The 18,417-nt window shown below is 52.0% G+C and overlaps 1 protein-coding gene across 4 annotated transcripts; it reads right to left on the bottom strand.

Annotated features, from left to right (window-relative positions):
• Positions 1–465: 465 nt before the first annotated feature.
• Positions 466–18,159, bottom strand: TFAP2A (transcription factor AP-2 alpha). 4 transcript variants are annotated; one of them, XM_084507538.1, is made up of 8 exons: positions 15,579–15,771; positions 12,358–12,384; positions 10,616–11,050; positions 7,642–7,693; positions 6,286–6,517; positions 5,353–5,471; positions 2,940–3,081; positions 466–1,379 (listed from the first exon to the last, which is right to left on the bottom strand). In XM_084507538.1, exons 1-8 carry the CDS (start codon positions 15,627–15,629, stop codon positions 1,091–1,093), a joined length of 1,347 nt encoding a protein of 448 aa, XP_084363664.1. In that variant the 5' UTR covers positions 15,630–15,771; the 3' UTR covers positions 466–1,090. The 4 variants fall into 4 exon arrangements, with proteins under 4 accessions (XP_084363664.1, XP_084363662.1, XP_084363661.1 ...); XM_084507536.1 differs by lacking the exons at positions 12,358–12,384; positions 15,579–15,771 and adding an exon at positions 18,046–18,159; XM_084507535.1 differs by lacking the exon at positions 12,358–12,384 and having other exon boundaries at positions 15,579–16,115.
• Between the last annotated feature and the right edge of the window lie 258 nt (positions 18,160–18,417).

Below are 18,417 nucleotides of genomic sequence, written 5' to 3'. Positions count from 1 at the left end.
CTTGCCAGGGTCCAACATCACTTAATTTTTTTCTGCAATGAGAAACTAAATGTCATACTAATTATATATAAAAATTCATGTTTTTTTTTTTATTTGTTCAGCTGCTTCATTGTCGCCTTTAACATGCTACAACAGGGCTAAAAATGATGTATCCCAGAGAATAACCCCCAAAAAACCTCTGATATCTAAATAAGTACCATGAACCACATGATGAACTAAGAGGGGAAGATTTAAAACCCACTAAACAAGAGGTAAACGAGATCACCAGATAAATAAAAAAAGGCTTAAAACAGACTCACCATATTTACAATTCCCATTAAATTACACATAAATAAATATATACATACATGAACACTGATTCCCTTATATAATAACCGTGAACCGTGTTGCAATAGAAAGTTCAAGTTGGTCGCTTTACCTTTGACAGGAAAAAGTTCTATAACTGAAGATATGACATGGAACTGCTTGTGTTTTGTGTTCAAGTTTATTCACAATACTGATAAAATGTCATCAGTCCTTTTTGCCTTTTCTTTGTTTGTTTGCTGTTGCACTTTTTTCACTTTTTTCTTAATATGGCTACAATCTTAACTGAAGTTTATGTAAGGGAAGGTGGTGATTCAGTCCGGTGAAGCTCATAGAATTTTTTTTTAGTATTATTTATTTCTTTTTTTATTATTATTTTTAATATATTTTTAGAAAAAAAGGTCCTTTTTGTTTTGTTTTTGTTTTCCTCCTTTTGTTTTATTTAAAAAAAAAATGTCCACAAACTCAAGACAGAACTTTTTCTCTTTGCTGGCTCCGTCCCCCTGTTCTGTTCTCTTAGGCTCCAAACTGGAGTGGTAAAACGATGGTAGCAGCGGGGGAGAGGAGGGGCAAGTGAAAAGGGAAAAAATGGAAATGTGGATGCTGGGAAAGGGTGCGGGGAGAGGGCAGAGCAGTCCTGCAGAGTCAGAGAACAAGATTGGCAGAAGGACGCTCATTCTGTTGCTGTAGCCTGGGGTGCTGGGTGCAGGGAAGAGGGAGGAGGGAGACGAATGGACTGATGGGCTGTAAGGGGGGAAGGGAGAGGAGTTGGGGGGGGGGGGGATCCTCACTTTCGGTGCTTCTCCTCTTTGTCGCCGCTTTTGGTGCTGTTGTCTGTGTGGCTGTTGGGATTGTTGCTGAGGTACATTTTGTCCATGGCCTTGAGCGCCTCGGTGAGATAGTTCTGCAGGGCAGTAACAGCAGCGCACACCGCCGGGCTGCCGAAGCCGTGTGAGATGAGGTTGAAGTGGGTCAGGCAGCTCTGGATGCCCGGCTCCAAAATGGGGTTGGGCCGCGAGTTCCCCAGGGGAGATCGGTCCTGAGCCAGCAGGTCGGTGAACTCTTTACAGATCTGTCTGTAGCACAAATGGAGCAGAGAGACAGAGAGAGGGAGGGAGGGCAGGAGGGAGAGGAAGAGAGAGGGAGAGAAATGAACCATCGCTGTCAGCAGCAAAGTCTGTGTGTACTCCCTGCTAGATTACACAAGGCCCTGGATCAAGGGGGCTGCTGCCCCCGAGTGCACACATGCACACGCACTCTCCACCCGTCCTTCTGCACAACCTTTCCCCCGATTCTCACTCTTGGCAGGCAAGCACAAACCTCTTCCCCTCACCTCGCATACACGCACAATTGCGCACATGCCTCACGCCCCAGCCAATGCACAGGCAAACAACAAGCAGCACGCACACGCGAGCATCTTTTGTCCACCCCAGCAATCCCCGCATCGCACCCCTTCACCTACTTCCTACAAACACACATCCCTTCCCAGCTGGGTTTTGGAACAGAACTGTAACACAGTTTAAAGTTCTCCAGCGAAAGGGAACGGAAGAGATGGGGAGTAATATCCAAAGAAAGTTTTTCAGGGATTTATTCATGTTTTGGAACTGGAGAGAGCCTCGGGCCTCCTTCTGCATGAGGCTAAAACATGCCCACGTGTCAGGAAGAAAGAGTGAGGGCAGAGAGGGGAACAGAGGCTTTAAATTAGGGTATTCTGAAGCACTTATATATGTACATCTATATCTCGAAATCCGAAGGGACGTTGCCACAGAGGGGAAGGCTGACGCTAACTGGAGTCTGGAAATTTCCTTCCAGGGAGCCAGGAAGGGAGGATACGAGGGCACGGTGCAGAAGTGAGGCTGTATCACCTGCTCGCTGCACAAACGTTTGGGGAAATAACACACCTTATAGCAAGAGCTTAGAGGCGTGTTGAAATAGTTTGTGTTCTAAAACCCACGTTAATGTCTTCCAGCCATAAACTGGCTCCCATCTTCTGCCTGCGCCCTCTGGCACTGTGCCCTTTGGTGACACCTCCAATGGTAATTAAGGGCTACTAAACAGCCCTTTTAATTTCCAGCAAACATATCAAAACAATCATTTTCTTTTCACACACCACCTGGAAGTCTAGTCAGCCCCACCAACGATAAACTCCACTAGCATTTTAACTGCGTACAGATTGGCATTTAAAATATATTTTTAATATCCCTATATTCACTAAGTAACCGAGCTCCTAGGGAAGAAAGAACCATTGCAGATTTTAATGAACTGAAATTGGTTTAATGTGCCAGTTTTATTTTACTGTCAATGGGAAAACTTCCCCTTCCACCTAAAGTGATAAGCTAAGTGAAAAGACCTGGAAAATGTTTTTCTTTGAAGAATTATTGCCTTTTCTTTAACTAAACATCCACCCACGATTTTCACAACTCACTTTCAAGGTAATCCTCACACAAACCAACTCGATGGAGATCAAGCTGGGTTATGCAGCAGTCCTAGAGCGTGAGGGCACACACTCCCTCACAATTTGCAAAACCATTAGCCACTGACTACGTGGCAAACACTTGCACACAAAGGCCCCAAACCCGGGTCTCTCGCCCTCCCCTCACAACTGAGCAACATGCCAGAAAGGTAAAATGTCTTACTTTGTAGCTAGAAGCATGTTTTTTCTTGTGACTTGCTCGTTTGGATCGGAATGTTGTCGGTTGAGAAATTCAGCTACTGCTTTGGCAGGAAATTCTGTCTCACAAACGTACCCAAAATCTCTAGCTAGATGCACTGCTTCTCCTGCAAAGGGAGATGCGGGAGGAAAACACACAGCTCATCAGTACACATGGCAGAGAGGCAAAAATCCATTAGGAAATAAAGTACTACCTTCTACTCAGTTTCTTCTAAAAGACTTGGACTTGTTTCTTTACAAAAAGGTATGGTAAGAAATGCTAATCACGTCTTACCGTGTAGGAATTGTCTTTGCTTCAGTTTAGGGCAATGCAAATGTGTATTTTCATGCCAGCCATTACAAGTGAAATCTCACACTAGATTTTTCTTTTTAAAGTTTCCATTGACTAACAGATTTTATACAGACCGGCTCCATGCACCTAGAATGTGCGCTTACATTTACACATACACATGTATACAACAGCCATTCATACATATTTCATTCAAAGCTATTTACTCCAGAAATATTTGTTTGCCTCGGCCATGTCTCTATATTCTTTTGCAACGCATCAATGATTAATATTGATCATAATTACTCCTAGAGCTCTTTTAAATAAAATGCATTAAACAGCTAAGTGTTTAAAATTTAACTTGATCGCATATAATTATATGTTCACCCCCAAACGATTAACCATGAGAATTTTAGGGTCATTCCACTGAGTCTGTCTGTTTTGTTGATTTTCAAATCTTTGGTTTTAATTTCCTGAACCAGTTGGTTTTTACTGCAGGGCTTCCTGCCATTAGCTCTAGCTCCGGAAGAACGCATGCGCCAATTAGAGCTTCAAAGCCTCAGTCCAGTGAGCTTGTTTCCATAAAATGGAGCGGATCATAAACAATAACAGTACTCTAGAAACTGCCTCATCGCTACAGGACTCAAAGCCCAAGCAATGTTTATACTATCATCCCCCCAAAATTAGCCACCACCACTAAGCTAACTGGAGATCAGGCCTCTGTTTTGCTTTTTATTTTTATTAAAAAAAAATAAAATCATTCTTTTAAAGCCATTGTATGCCAAAGCCAAGCAGAACAATAGATTACCATAAAACATCTTCCATATTCATTAACATCACAAATAATGTTAAGTGTCTACCAAATCTAGACTTTTTACAAGTTCTCCCCTCGTGATTTTTTTTAGTACGGTGTGTTGATGCAATTGCAAAGCCTTTTCAAAAACATAAAGACACAGTAATTTTCACGCAGTATAAATATAATACAGCTACTAATCTGATTTTTTTTTTAAAAAAAAAAAAAAGAAGTCTGGCATGGCACAGTGCTTCTTTCCCCATCCCTTTGAACATGAAACATCTCTAGCAGAACGCAAAGTGACAACAAAACAAAGCTACAAATTCCCTCCTACACAACCAAACTTAAGCTAACCTACACAGCCCGGGCTGAGGTTAAAAGCACTCTGCAGACTGAAGCAGTCCAAAACGTTGTGAAACCTACAAGTAAGGAGAAAGGAGGAGGATGTATTTTCTGGTCGTGGGTTTACTTTGTGCCAGCCAGGGTGGCAAAGCAACTGTTTCAAAACTAAATGATTGCAAAGTCTTGAGCTTCCCACCTCCAAGTTCTGAAAGCATAGGACATCTGAAGGTGTTAAAAGTAAGCGCACGTTTTCTGGCCAGAGCAAAGTAGAGGAGAATGATATAATGAAGGGAACATATGTTCTGAAAATGAGAACCAAAAGGGAAAGGGGGGAGTGCAACTTTGAGGCTTTCAGGACACCATTAATTCATAGCTTAGGTCAAGGATTCCCAAATTAATTCAGGAAGTAATGGTCACGCATTTCTCAAATGCAGATGTCGGAAAACTCAAATGATTTACTGTTATGTTGCTGGGGGCGGGAGGGAGGCGAATCCTAACGTGGCTGCAGTTTTTGACATTTAAGATCGCCTAGTTGTCCACCGGTGGAAGAAGGATGGCAGCGACTCTGCTCCCTGTAACTTCTAATCCAGCACTGGCAAGACCAAGCCCGCAGCCCCCGCTTGCTGCCACCAACAAAACCAGTTTACACTGGGGAGGGATTACTGGCCTGACTACGGGAGTGGGACAGGACCCTGAAAAGATCTAGTCCAAAGCAAATCAACCAACGGTGGGACACACTGCTGAGTCTGCAGGACTCATGCAAGCCTGTTTCACATTAAAACAAAAGGCAGAGACGTACGTTTTTATCTGACCAAACACAACGATGCCTCAGCACTGACTCAGGGAAAAAAGAAAAAAAAAGAAAAAAAAGAAAAAAAAGAAAGAAAGAAAAAAAAACCTAAGCCTCGTCCTGCTGGGGAAAACCAATGGGAAAGGTTTATCCCACCAACCCTCCTGGCCCGTGGAGTCACTTACCCTCCACCAGCGAAGTGAGCAAGGTGACGTTAGCAGCTTTGCGCCTCCCGGCTGGCAGGTTTAGCCCTATTTTGTCCAGTTTCTCTCTGAGGGATCGCCCTCCATTTTTGGACTTTGCCCTGCACCACGACAGAAAGATGGTTAGAAAAGAGGGACAGGATTCGGCCCTGGACACCGTGCTCCTACAGAAGGGGCGTTGAGGGGAGGTTTGGGGTGGGATTTGCTATCAAAGGGGTGTTAAGGAGAGTTTTTTTGGGGAGATTCACCACCAAAGAGGTGTTGAGGGGAGGTTTTGGGGGAGAAAGGGCTGAAAGCTGAGCTAAATGCGTGGATAGGAGCTGCACAGTGAGGTGACAACCCTCTTCACACCCTCACCTGCCATGTCCCTGAAGGGGCCGCCTGCTCTCTGGCGAGGGCCAGTACATTATTTCACTAGCTGGGAAGGTCAGGAGCCCACACCACCACACATGAACGGGGAGACGAATGCACAGGGGTTCATCTCCCCACAGATGAGCTTCCTGACAGAGATGGGGACAGGAGACGGACCACTTTGGTCAATTAACCCTGGAGTTTATTGCCTGCGTTTTGTCCCTTGGAGTTTATTCCCTGCCCAAACACTCTTTAATTGTCTGGACTACGTTACAGCGGGGGGGGGTGGTGGTCTCCACAGCCCAGGGGTTTGGGGGTGCCACTGCTATTGGGGTACATGACGTGACGGAGGGGCACCCACTCCAGGCAGCATCGCCGTGGCTGGAGCGCCCCCCGCCCCCTTTCTGCCGGCTCTGCCCCGACCCCTGGCGGCAGGGGGGGTGCGCGCTGAGCCCCCCCCCTCCCATTCCCCCCCTTCTCAGCTCGCGGGCGCCCGTTAGGGCACAGACAGACAGACAGACAGACACACGGAGCGGAGCCCGCCGCCATCCCGCCGCCCCTCACCTCCGCAGCACTCCGCCCAGCAGGGAGGCGTTGAGGCACTCGGGCGGCGAGAGGCGTCGCTGCACTTCCGCCACCGTGACCTTGTACTTGGAGGTGGAGCTGAGCAGCGAGAGGCGGCCCGGCACCGAGCAGAAGACCTCGTTGGGGTTGACCACCCCGCCGAAGAGCGCGTCCTTGTTGATGGGGATGGAGGAGACGGCGTTGTTGTTAGACTTGGAGAGGGACACGGGGCCTGCAGGGAGGGAGGAGCAGGGCGGTGAGGGTGAGGAGCGGGCGGGGAGAAGGGGCAGGAGGAGGAGGAGGAGAGGCGGCCGCCGGGCTACGGGAGGGGGGGTCCGGGGGGGGGTGAGGCGAGGGCAGGCACCCCTTGGTCCGCAGCGGGAGAGCGGAGCGGCTGCCCGACACCAGAACAACGCCACCAGAAGAGGGAAAACAAACGGGGCGCCCAGCGCTGGACGCCGAGGGAGGCGATTCCCGGGGGGCCGCGGACACCCGCGCCCCTTTTCCCTCTCCCGGGGCCCAGCGGGAGCCTTCGGGCTCCGTCCTCGCCCGTGCCCCCCAGCCCCGGCCCGAAGGGGCCCCCGCCGTTTTGGATAGATGGCTTGTGACATTAATAGCTCTGGGAGGGCTAATAGATACGCCAGGAGTTAAACGAACTCTTGAGATTACTAATAAAAGAGCCAATTATCATGTCGGCTCGGAAAGAGCATCTCTTAAGATTTATCCCTTGCACGTCTAATTTGACGTGACAAAGGCTTCGCGGGCAGGGGAAGGGGACAAAACTTTAAGCGCAGCGGCTGGGCTTGGGGGGAGAGTGGTGTGAGCCGGCACCTTGCTTGGCACAGCACCCCCGGGTGGCTTTGCACCTTCACACCGAGAGCAGAGCGCCCTGTGCCGCCTTCCCATCCGGAGCACGGTGGGAGCGCACGTCCGAGCGGAGACATGCCGACAGTGCCCCGCATACACCACTCCGGGACCGGCCTCCCAGCAGTTTCAGCTTCCCAGCAATTTCAGTCTCAAGCAAAGCAAAGAGCACAAAGCTAAGCACAACTCATCTCCCAGCATCTAGCCCCTTGCTCTCCAGCAGCCCAGCTATTCTCCACTGCACTTTAGCCACAAAAACACGAAGGGGAAGGAAGAGATTGTTCTCCTCCAGAGCCCAGTTTGGTAACAACGATTAAATACCGATGCTCTGCACAGAGCTGGGAAGGGAGCCACTTGCTGAGGCACCAGAGCACCGGCTCGGCTTTGTTGGACATTTCCAGGGCAGGGCTGAGCCCGGCTACCCTGCTCTGCCTCTGAGCCCCTGGCCAGCGGCGCCCAGGCTCTGCCACCACGCACGAGGAAGCAGCTCACCTTTCTTAATTACAGTTTGATCCGGGATGTTAATACCGGGGTCTTCTACGTGCTGCAACGAAAGGGAGAGAGGCGGGCTGTCAGTGCGCGGCGCCGGCGAAAGGCAGCGGGGCGTGGGAGGGGAGCCCCGGAGGGCACCGGGCAGAGGGAAAGCGACAACGGGGGGGCGGAGAGGAGACGGGGTTCGGGGGCGCTTCCTTCGCACGGAAGAACCCTGCCTCCCTCCCCGCTCTTCTCCACAAAAAACGAGAAAAAATAATAATGCTAACAACAACAACAGCAAAAAAGAACAAAGATCCACCCCACACCCTCGGGACTCGTCCTGCCGAGCCCGACGCCCGGTCGGCCTCCAGCCTCCCTTTCTGCCTCCCCGGCCCGGCCTCTCCCCGCCGCAAGGGAGCACAAAGAAGCGCCCGCACCGCACCGACGGGGCGAGCCGAGCCGAGCCAAGCCGGGCCGAGCCCCTGCAGCCCCGGGGTCCCCACTATTGTCCGCTCGCACTTTTGCGCGCTGGAGGCTGCAGATGGGGTTTTGCGCGCCCGCGCCGCAACGTGATTAGAAAGTCAAATGAAATCATGTTTTCTAATTCAAAAAAAATGACAAGCGATATAATGTCTGGCTGTGTTTACAAATTAACACCAGTGGTGCTGAGATAGAAGATTTCGCAATCGTTACAAAACACAGGCATTACCATTTAAAAAACTATTACTTCCTTCTCTAGTCTTTGTCCAACAATAATACTGATTCTAACATTTTCCATTCTGTCTTGGATTTATGCTCCTGTTAATTGTGCCTGATCTCAATGATTCCGGGTGGATGGTACTAAGTTGCTTTATTACAGGTTTTATTATACTCAATGCTCTCATTTGTAACTTGCCTAAAGTGCTTCTGGATTTAAGTATAATTAAATTGAGAAATGTTCAGAAATGACTACTGCTGCAGTTCTTGTGTTTTAACTATATGGGGAAATATGATCCCTTTATGCATGCACCCTAAACCCATAAAGTAAATGTAGTGTGGCATAATACTTTTATTTGTGTTATTTCTACACATATTCCATACAGGGAGGACTGTTAAGTTTAAAATCCCACAGAGATATTTATGATTAAATAATTTTCACCGTCTACTTGATTTTCTTAAATATTTAGCGGTCCCTTTTATTAAAGGTTAGCTGTTGCAGCAACAGAAAATTTTGAAAAATCACGCTTTCCACGACCCAAATTTCTGCAAAGGATTTTGTTGTTGTTTCATAACTAGATAAATGCTCCCAAAAGATACATTATCTTATTTTTATGCCTTCCTTCATGCATCCTGCTGATTCAGTTTTACAGAGAGTAAAATAAAATTGGCTGGGCTGGTTTAAGGATTTAAACCAGATGGCATTTGGTTTTCATAAACTATAGCAATGCTATTAATTCATAGATCTTACAAAGGCAAATAAAATGATTTGTACTTAAAATATCTGCACAAGAGGCTTCCCAAGCCAGCCCACTGCAACAAAGCACAATCACAGTGAGGGGGAATTCAAGAGAACATTTTAGGTCACGTTCCTACAGCAGTCAGGGGCTCACAGTCAACAAATTAGTTTATTCTTACTATTGCCTCCGTGTTATTTTATATCAGGTTAAAAGAATCGACCTGTTTTTAACGGATCCAAATTGCTTACTAAATCCTCCACTTTGGGAAACATATGCGTTTATTGCAAAACTGCTAAACATAACCAGCAATTTTCTGTGGCTAATTTAGCCAGATGAGGGCTGTAATAAATTCACTATTTTCCCCGAATATGATTTACAAAAGATTTCAAAATGACCCCCCAAAATAGGTAAGTTCATCTGAACATTATCCTTGCAACACGAAACTGTACTCATTAAACTGTCAGCGAATATATTGTTGTAATATTTGATCCTGTAATTTGGGATGGCATTTCAGCAAAAATCACATCCAGATACCACAATTCCCTCCTCCTCTTTCCTCGTTGCAAAGTAAAGCAGCTTCAGCCCCTTAGCACAAGCTCTGTGGGCTTTAATAAATTTATTGGCATGTTCTAATTCTATTTTCAGGGAGAAACCCAGAAAGATGAACTTTGATCACAAGCAGTCATTCCTATCACGTTGCATAAGGCCACTTTCCTAACTGAACAATAGCACGGCTCACTTTGTAAATAGCCCTCGTGCTAATGTCATGCTTAATTAGGAATCATTTTTTAATCTGTATTTATTGATAACAAAATTAGATCCCCCAAATAACGCACCACCCAATAGGCTCCAAACATTTAATTTAATATAGGGTGTAGCAGGTCTGGCTAGAATTTGATAACCTATAGCTAATGATTTATGAGGTCATCCCTCTGCACTACTGCTAAAAGAATAAGGCAGCATTTTAATATACCTCTCCTCTGATTTGTCAATTAATTCCTTTGGAGAAGAGGATCTGCCCGTATCCTCTTACAACTTTAGATGTCATTATCCTGTATGCCAATTCTGTAATCATGGGGAACATTTTTTTTTCTTTTAAGACCACATTCACCCACTTTTATTTTTTTTCCCCTTTTCTTTCCCCTCTTTCCCTTTACGTTTGCCTGAGAGGACATTTAATGAGATCTCGCATTTCAGACTAATGCTTTTCCCAAGGCAGCGAGAAATCCCCAAATGCACGGCCCTGTGGTGATATTATACATTCTTCCAATCGTAACAGCTTATTGTCATTGAGAAGGAAAGATATTGTTAACGATGACAGTAATTTGATTTATTTATATTTTAGCGGGCACGCTAACAGGGAGGCATCGTGCAGGGACGAAACGTGAGAACCCATTGTTCTGTGTGGGGGGCTCAGGGTCTCCTTGCCCCCCTCCCTTTTTTGCTTAGTGGGGAGAAGGTCTGGGGGGAGACCCCCTTCCCCTTGCCCTCTGCCCCCCCGAGGGATGTGGGGAGTGATGCCGGAGGGATGCAAGGGCCCGAGCAGCGGGGCTTACCGGCACGTCCTCGATGGCGTGAGGGATGGAGTGTAGGGGCAGGTCAGCCAGCCCCGAGCCCAGCCCGTGCGGGGCATGCAGCAGGTCGTCATGCCGCCGGTAGTCCCTCCGGGGGTCCAAGCCCGAAAGCTGGTGGGGGAGCCCCCGGTGCGTGTGCAGGAGCCCCGTTTCCTGGCTCTGCCTCTGTCCCGGCCATCCAGGGTGCTGGGGCTGCGGCTGGGCGTGGAGGGGGTTGAGGCTGTAGGGATCGTTCACGTGGGAGTAGGGGTCCTGAGACTGGGGGTAGATGGGCTGGTAAGGGGGGGGGAAGTAGGGAGGCTGGAAGTCGGCGTTGGGGGTATGGGAGAGCGGCGGGGCGCTGGTGTAGGGGGACTGACCCACGGTCCCCAGCTGGGGCAGCCGGGCCGTCCCGTTGCTGGTGCTGTCGTGGCGCTCCTAGGGTGTGGGGGTGTCAAAATGGGGAGGGGGGGGAAGGGGGGAAGGACACGGGGAGGAGAAGGAGGGGGGGAGAAAAGAAAAACAAAAGATAAAATCAAACTGTTTCTCGTCAAAAGCGGCTTCCAAATTTCACCCGCCGGGCGATCCGCCTGCTCGGAGGCAGAGCTGAGGATTTTTCTGCCCCCCCCCCCGCCCTTTCAACAAAATCCTGAGGTACTCTCGCTTCTCGAATAATAACAATAACAACGACGATAGCAGCGGCGATAGCACTACTCATAGCAGGACTGCTCACAACAATTCATGAAATGTTGCGGCGGCACAGCGTGGATTCACAACAGATCGCGCCCGGGCATTGCAGGAGCAGGTATTTCCCGCAAATAGAAAGAATCATTTCTAAGCGTGCCGTAGGAAAATAATAATAAGAATAACGCTCTTGCCACCCAAAAAACGCTCCTGCCGGCCCTGAGCAAAATTAAGACGGAGTCAGCCGCCGAGATTACCGCTAACGCATCCCAAGAAAAACGTGGGAAATCAAAGACCACTGCCATCTTGTTACCAGAAGACGCCGAAATGGGCTCTGACCACCCACCCGTTCCCCTTGCAACTTTGGGGAATGTGTCGGGGCGAAGGCACTGCCGCGGGGCCCCTCCGCAGACCACCCGGGGGCAAAGCCGCACCGAGCCCCCCGTTTGCCCGAGGGAAATAGGGGTCGGCGGGGGGATGCGGGATCCCCGGCTCTGGAGGCTTCTGAGGCCGGGCAAAAAAGCCCGCAGGTACGTCCGGGGAAAAAGGCATGGCCTCCGCGGAGGAGGAGAAGGAGGAGGAAGAGGAGGAGAAGGAGGAGGAAGGGGGGGTCGGAGGGAAAGGGCCACGGGCCCGCAAAAAGGAAACGGGAAAGCTGGAAATATCCCGTTTGCAGGTGGCAAGGGGGAGAAATCTGAGCGGCGGGGTCCAAGCAAAGCCTTTTGCCGTTCGCAAACCAAAAATAAATAAAATAAAACAAAATAAATTAAAAACGAAATAAAATAAAAACAAAATAAAATAAAATAAAAATCGTAGGGGGAGAAAAAAAACGAAACGAAGAAAAAAAAAATCACGAGAGTGAGAGAGAAGGAAAAAAAAAAAAAAAAAAAAAAAAAGACAGAGAGAGAGAAGGGAAGGTAAAGCACCGATTTAATAAAAATGCAGGAAGGAAAAAGAGCCCTCTCCAGCACGCTGGATGCGAAAGCCCGGCTGCCACCGCCACCAACAATAGCAACACCCAGCACCCGATCCCCCTCCGAGAGAGCCGCGAAGCCACTCACCATAGCCGAAAAACTGTGCACTAACATCTGCGAAGAGTCGGGGGGTTACGAGGCAGGGCAGAAAAAAATAACGATAATAACAACAACAAAAAAGCAGAGCAAAGTGGCCGGAGCTGCGCGCACAGCCCCCGGCGGAGCCTGCGCGGGCGCGGAGGGAGCGCGGCCGGAGCCCGGCGCTAGGCGCGGGGGGGACCGGGGCGCCGGGGCTGCTCCGCGGGTGCGCCACGATAATCCATCAGAACTTGCACCGATCCCGGCTGCCCTTCATCGGCTCTTGCAAAGGCGAGCTCTCTCTCTATCCTGGCGTGGTGTGAGGAGTCAAAGTTGGTCGCTTTTTTTTTTTTTTTTGGTTTTGCGCTTTTTTTTTTTTTTGCCTTTTTTTCCCGCTTTTTAGCGTGTGTGTTTGTTTCTTAATCCTTTTTTTTTTTTTTTTCTCCTCTGTCTCTTTTTTTTTTTTTTTTTCTCCTTTGACTTAGCTGCTGGTTCACTTGAGCTCCTAATAACAGATCTGCTGCCTTCCTGGAGACTCCTAATAGCAGATATTCATGACTATTAATATTACACGAATACTTAATAAGGGAAGAATGGCTGGAAATCGAGCGTGAAGCGAGAAGGCAACTCAAGGCAGAGCCTGTTCTAAATGACGTCCATTGAATGAAGAATCAGTGTATCTAATCAGAGATGGGGGAGAGGGAGAGAGAGAGAGAGAGGGAGAGAGAGAGAGAGAGAGAGACAAAAAGGGAGAGAGAGGGAGAGCGAGAGGGGGGACATGCTGCTGCGTCTGACGAATCACAGGAAAGGGGCAACATTTTAAAAGGTTGCAGGGCATGCAAAAGTGAAAGAGAAAGAGATCTGGAGAGAGGGAGAGGGTGGGAGACGGGAGGGCGTGCGGCGGGAGCGGGGGGGGGGGGGCGAAAAGGGGGGGAGGACGGGCAGAAAGAGAGAGGGGAGGGGGCGCGGGATCCCCCCTTCCTTCCCTTCGCTTCCTTCCCCTTCCCTTCCCTCCCACCAGTCCATCTTCCCCTGCTCCCGCGGGCCGGCGAGGGCGCACCTCGGGCTGCGGCTGCTGGGCGAAGCCGGCCTCAAAGCCCACGGCGAAGAGCGGCTGCTGGCTCCCCGCTTGGCTCTTGCTACCCTCCGAGGAGCCCCCGCCGCCTCCTTTCCGCGGGGTGGGCTCCGGGGGGCCGCCCCCCCCCGCTGCTGCCGCCGCCGCCCCGTCCATGCCTCGACGGCGCCCCGCCGGGGGGCTCCCAGCGCCGCCGAGCCGGCTCGCCTCCGTGCGTCCCGGAAAGCGGCTGGGAAAGTTTTTTGGTCTTTTTTTTTTTTTTTTTTGGGTGTCTCCCCTGCTCCGTCTCAGCCCTCCTCCGCCTCCCCGTCGCCGTCCTCCTCTTCCTCCTCCTCCTCTTCGAGGCCGAGGCGAGCCCGGGGTAGGGGGCTGGGGATCCCCGGGAGCATTCACCGGGCTCCCCTCGGCCCCCCTCTCGGAGGAGCCGGGAAAAGAAAGAAGGGGGGAAAAGACAGCGGGCGGGGAAGGAAGGGAAGGGAAGGAGGGCGGGGGGGAGAGGGAGACGGGAAAAGAGGCACGGCGAGAGCTTCTCCCGGCCCAGACAAGCCGGGGCTCCGGCGCAACCCGTCGGACTGGCTGCGCAACTCCCCAGCTACTCCCTCGGCCGGGCGCTGCTCCACTTTCCGCCGCCCGGCCACGCAACGGCGACGGGAACGGTCGGGCTGCGCCCCGCCGCTCTCCCCCAGGTTTTCTTTCCCCAGAGCCTGCCCCTCACTGGGCAGGAGCTCCCTCCCCCCCATTTTTTCCCCCCTTTCCCCGCAAACCCCCTTGCAGCCCGCATCCCCTTCCCAGGAGTGGCATCCCGCAGCCGGGGGCAGCGGGGTGCCACATCCCCTCAGCGCGGGGGCGACAAAAGGCAGTGAGGACGAAATCCCACGCCTAAAAATCCCATGTCCTGGGTGGGGGAAGAAGGGGAGAGGTACGGCTTGCTCCCCAAGTCCAGCCAGGGGAAAGCACTTAAGAAAAAAAAAAAAATAGAAAGATAGCCCTGACACTTCATTCCTAGAAATCAGGCTTCCGCCAGCAAGTGGATCTAAGTGCTCGGCTCCCACGCCGGGAGAGCAGCTTCATCCCAACGGCTTGATCCAGGACCCGAGCACCAAATAATTTAATCTCCGGCAAGCACGGCGAGTCCTCCATCCCTTTCCTACGCTACAGCATCACCAAAAGCCGCGGCGGGGGAGGACGGGAGCGTGCCCCCCCGCTCCCTTGGCATGGATGCCGGCAGAGGCTCCGCCGAGGCTGAGGCTGCCTCCCCGCCCGGCTCAGCACCAAAGAAATACATTCATTTGCACAGTGCAGTCCTTTATTGCGCGGTTCGAGTGCACGGCACAGGCAACTTTTGCAAAACGCATGACAAGGGTATTCGTTGGTTTGGGACGAGGCAAACCATTCCGGGCACGGCTCTTCTTTTTCTTCGTCTTCTCCTTTCTGGAAGGTCAAAAGCCACTCGCCTCTTTCTCAAGAGACAGATGCACACCCATACACACACGCACGCACCCGGGGCTATGCTGAACATCTCCCAGCCCTCGTTAGGTGGGCGCTGCACTCCCAGGAGGACCCAAAATCCTTGCCCAGAGCCAGGGGAGCGCGGCCCTGCGGGGCGGAGGCTGGCGTTGGGGCGCCGCTCCGCAGCCCCGGATTGCGGCTCCACAGCTGGCCCCGCAAGGCGCGCAGCTCGCAACGAGCGAGCCGCGGCTCCAGCGAAATATAGGATTTTAGGCGTCGGTCCCGAGTAGATCTATAGGGGTGCCTCGGGCACCTGGTGTGCGAGAGCGATTCTTTCTCTTCCCTTTGTCTCCTTGCCCTTTCATTCATCCAGCCATCCGTCCATCCAGCCATCCATCCACACGGATGAGCGTAGTAGCATCCTACAGAGCCTTATCTAGAGAGGATCTACCTAGAGACAAGACCGCTGCTGCATCCTCCGTCCTGCTTGTCTTCCCTCACACACTGCCGACAAAGCTGGGTTTCCACAAGCCCCGAAGTTCCTGGGGAAGGACCCCAGCCCCTCTCCAGCTGCAGGACCGCGAGGAAGCCTGGCGAAGGAGCAGAAGTTTTCCTAAACGAAATTCAGAGATCGATGGATGCTGCGGGGTCCTGCTCGCAGCTGAGGGGCCCGGGGCTCTCTGCCCCGGCCCGGGAAAGCGCTTACCTCACATTCCTCATACTTGATATTATCCGTCAGTTTCCAAAGCATTTTCATGGATTGGCGTGAGAGAGGATTTGTTTCTCCCTGCCTTTCACTAAAGTGGTGCCTCTGGTATGCGGAGCGCGGCTGGCGGAGGCTGTGCACTGCTCCTCTGCGCGCTCTGAGATCTCCCTCTAATGGTCGAAACTTTTCCCTTTTCCAGCTCTTTACCAACAGCCTAATCGCCTCATTAGCATATCAACAATAGCCCAATTGCTCTCCAGCACAACAACCTGCAGCGGCGGACACAGGTACAACGGACCCACGGGCCACGGGGCTTTGCCGAGCCACGCGTGGGGACAGAGGCCTTTGACCACCCGTGCGCGGCTCCCTCCGCCTGCCTGGAGTTTGGGACTAGCCGAGAAGCCACCCTTCTCGTTCCTTTTTAGGGTTTTTCCTCCTCTTTCCATCGGGTTGAAAACACCCAAGAGGAGAGCAACGAGACCCGGGCCGCGCTCTGTCCAGGCTGATTGCTCTCTGCGGAAGCTGCTGCCGCCCTCCGGCTTTGATTTTTATTTTTTTTAAATTATATTTTTTGGTGGATACTTTTTAAGCTTCTGTCTTTTACAAACTATTTGCTTCCTCTCGGGTCTGTTGGCTATTGCTCTTCAAACAAACAAACAAAAACCAACAACGTAACCTCCCAGACAGCATTGAGCGAGCGGTAACGCGAACGCATCAGGAGCCAAAAAGTCTTTTGCAAGCACTTCGGCAGAGGGACAGAACAATGGCCATAATAAAACTTGGGTTGTTTCTTAGGTGGAGCGCTTCGTTTGCCTAACAATCCACTGCTAACTGAGCGCTCCTCCTGCCCTCCTCTAGGGCTTCTTTTCCAACCTCCTCTTTTTTTTTTTTTGTTTGTTTCCCGCGATGCCCAGCCGAAATGTTTCTTTTCTGTTGCTCCATTTCCCCATTTTTTTCCCCTCCTTGCGGCCGCTGCCTCGGGCCTGGCACGGCTCGAACGGGTCGGGCCCCCAGACCCGCTGCGGAGCGGGGCGCGCAGGGGACCTCCAGACCTGGGAAACCCCCCCAGGGGGCACCGCCCGACACCGAGGCCGCATTCACCGCCTGCGGGAGCGAGCAACCCTTCAGGCCGCGGGGAACCCCTATGGGTGCCTACGGGGGAGCCGAAACACGCTGCCCTGCGCGCCCCCAGCCCCAAAATGCAGCGCTCCCCCCCTCCATTCCCTACCCCTCGATGCTCTTCTTTCTTTCCCCCTCTCCCCTCACCAGCTCTTTTGTCTGCAAATGGCAGGAGAGTAAATTGTTGGTTTTACTCCCATTGAGGTTCAAATGGAGCTGGCAGATTAAGGCCGGCTAATGCGGGCCGGGGGAGGAGGGAACCCAGGGGGTCGCCGCGCCTTAGCGCCGGCCTGGCGGGGCACGGCCGAGGAGTGCGGAGCCCCCCGCCCGGGACCACCCGGGGCAGCCCCTCGAGGCTGCGGGCACGGCTCCGCACGGCCCAACAAAGCCGCAGGGGTGGCTTGGCGAAAAGGAGGGAAGGGGCACACGGCGAACTCAGGAGTGAATTTCAAGGCAGATAGCCTGTAGGTGGAATCGTGTAAGGGTTGCTTTTAGGAGAAAACTAATAATAATAATAATAATAATAATGAAATGCTTTTTTGATCACTTCTGCGCGCCGACCTGATAAAATAACGCCCGGACTAACTTGGAAAATAACTTAAGAGATATTTTTGTTTACTGCATGTTTTCCCGCAGAAAACTTACTGCTACATCCCCCCCAACCCCTAAATCCCCCTCCCCCCCCCCCAAAGAAAGAAAGAAAGAAGAAGAAAGCAGCACAAGGAAAGACTTAGTCGCGAGAATCGAAAAGTTGGGAGCAGAAAAGATGGGCTCCCATCTTGCGCTGCACTGTCCGGGAAAAAGTAAATCGTTTTCGGCAGCAAAAACATGAGTGCTTTAACTGCCCCCTTCGCCTCCGCTTTTTATTAACTGCCCAAATCGCGGCCGCACGTTCCGGAGGCTGTGGGATTTCTCAAAACTACCCCAGTTACTCCACGCGTGGCGGCTCCCTCGTGGGGTGGGGGGACCCTACGGCCCCATGGGGTCGGGGCCACGCTGCTACCCCCCAAGCCACCCTCCCCGATTTCAACTCGTCTCGGGGGCCGCTCCTGGCACCTCTCCGGCCAGGTAGGAACCGCGGGGGGCTTTTTTTTTTTTTTCCCCATGGGATAGGCTCGGGGGAGCCCACGGCGTGGCTGTCCCCCTGCAACAGGTAGCAAGCGGTGGGATTGGGCTGGGGGGGCGCAGGTAGGCGCACCCCACAATTTAGCCCTCTCCTTCCCCCGCAGCCAGCGGCCGCAGGGCCCGACGCCTTTCCCCGTTCCAGCCCTATCTCCCCTCCCAAAATAACAACACCACCCCAAAACAACAACAACAAAAATCCAACAGCGAAGGAGGCTCGCGTTACCTGCCAGTCCCCCATTTTGGCAAGGATGGACATCCTGGCTGCGGGCTGCGTATCCCCAGATCCCCGCTGGTCATGGACTGCGATTTACCCGCGACGCCTGTGGGTAAATCCTCCCCTTACCTGCGCCGGGACTCTCTCACCTGGCCATAAAGAGCTGGGTGCTCCCTGCCTGCGCCTGCGCGCTACTTGCGCGCTGCCTGCGCGCTGCCCCCCGCCGCCGCGCAGCCCCGGGGCTGCCCCGGGCCGGGGTGGGGACGGGCGAGCCCCCTGCCCTTCTATTCCTCCCCTCCCCGGGGGGGGGCGGCGGGTCCCTCGGGGGCGAATTCCTAACTGCGACAGTGATGATGATAATAATAATAATAACAACAATAA

Source organism: Aythya ferina (assembly GCF_964211825.1).
Source record: "Aythya ferina genome assembly, chromosome: 2".
Lineage (NCBI taxonomy): Eukaryota > Metazoa > Chordata > Aves > Anseriformes > Anatidae > Aythya > Aythya ferina.
Note: the sequence above shows the minus strand (reverse complement) of the source record. Positions and strands in the feature narration are given on the sequence as shown.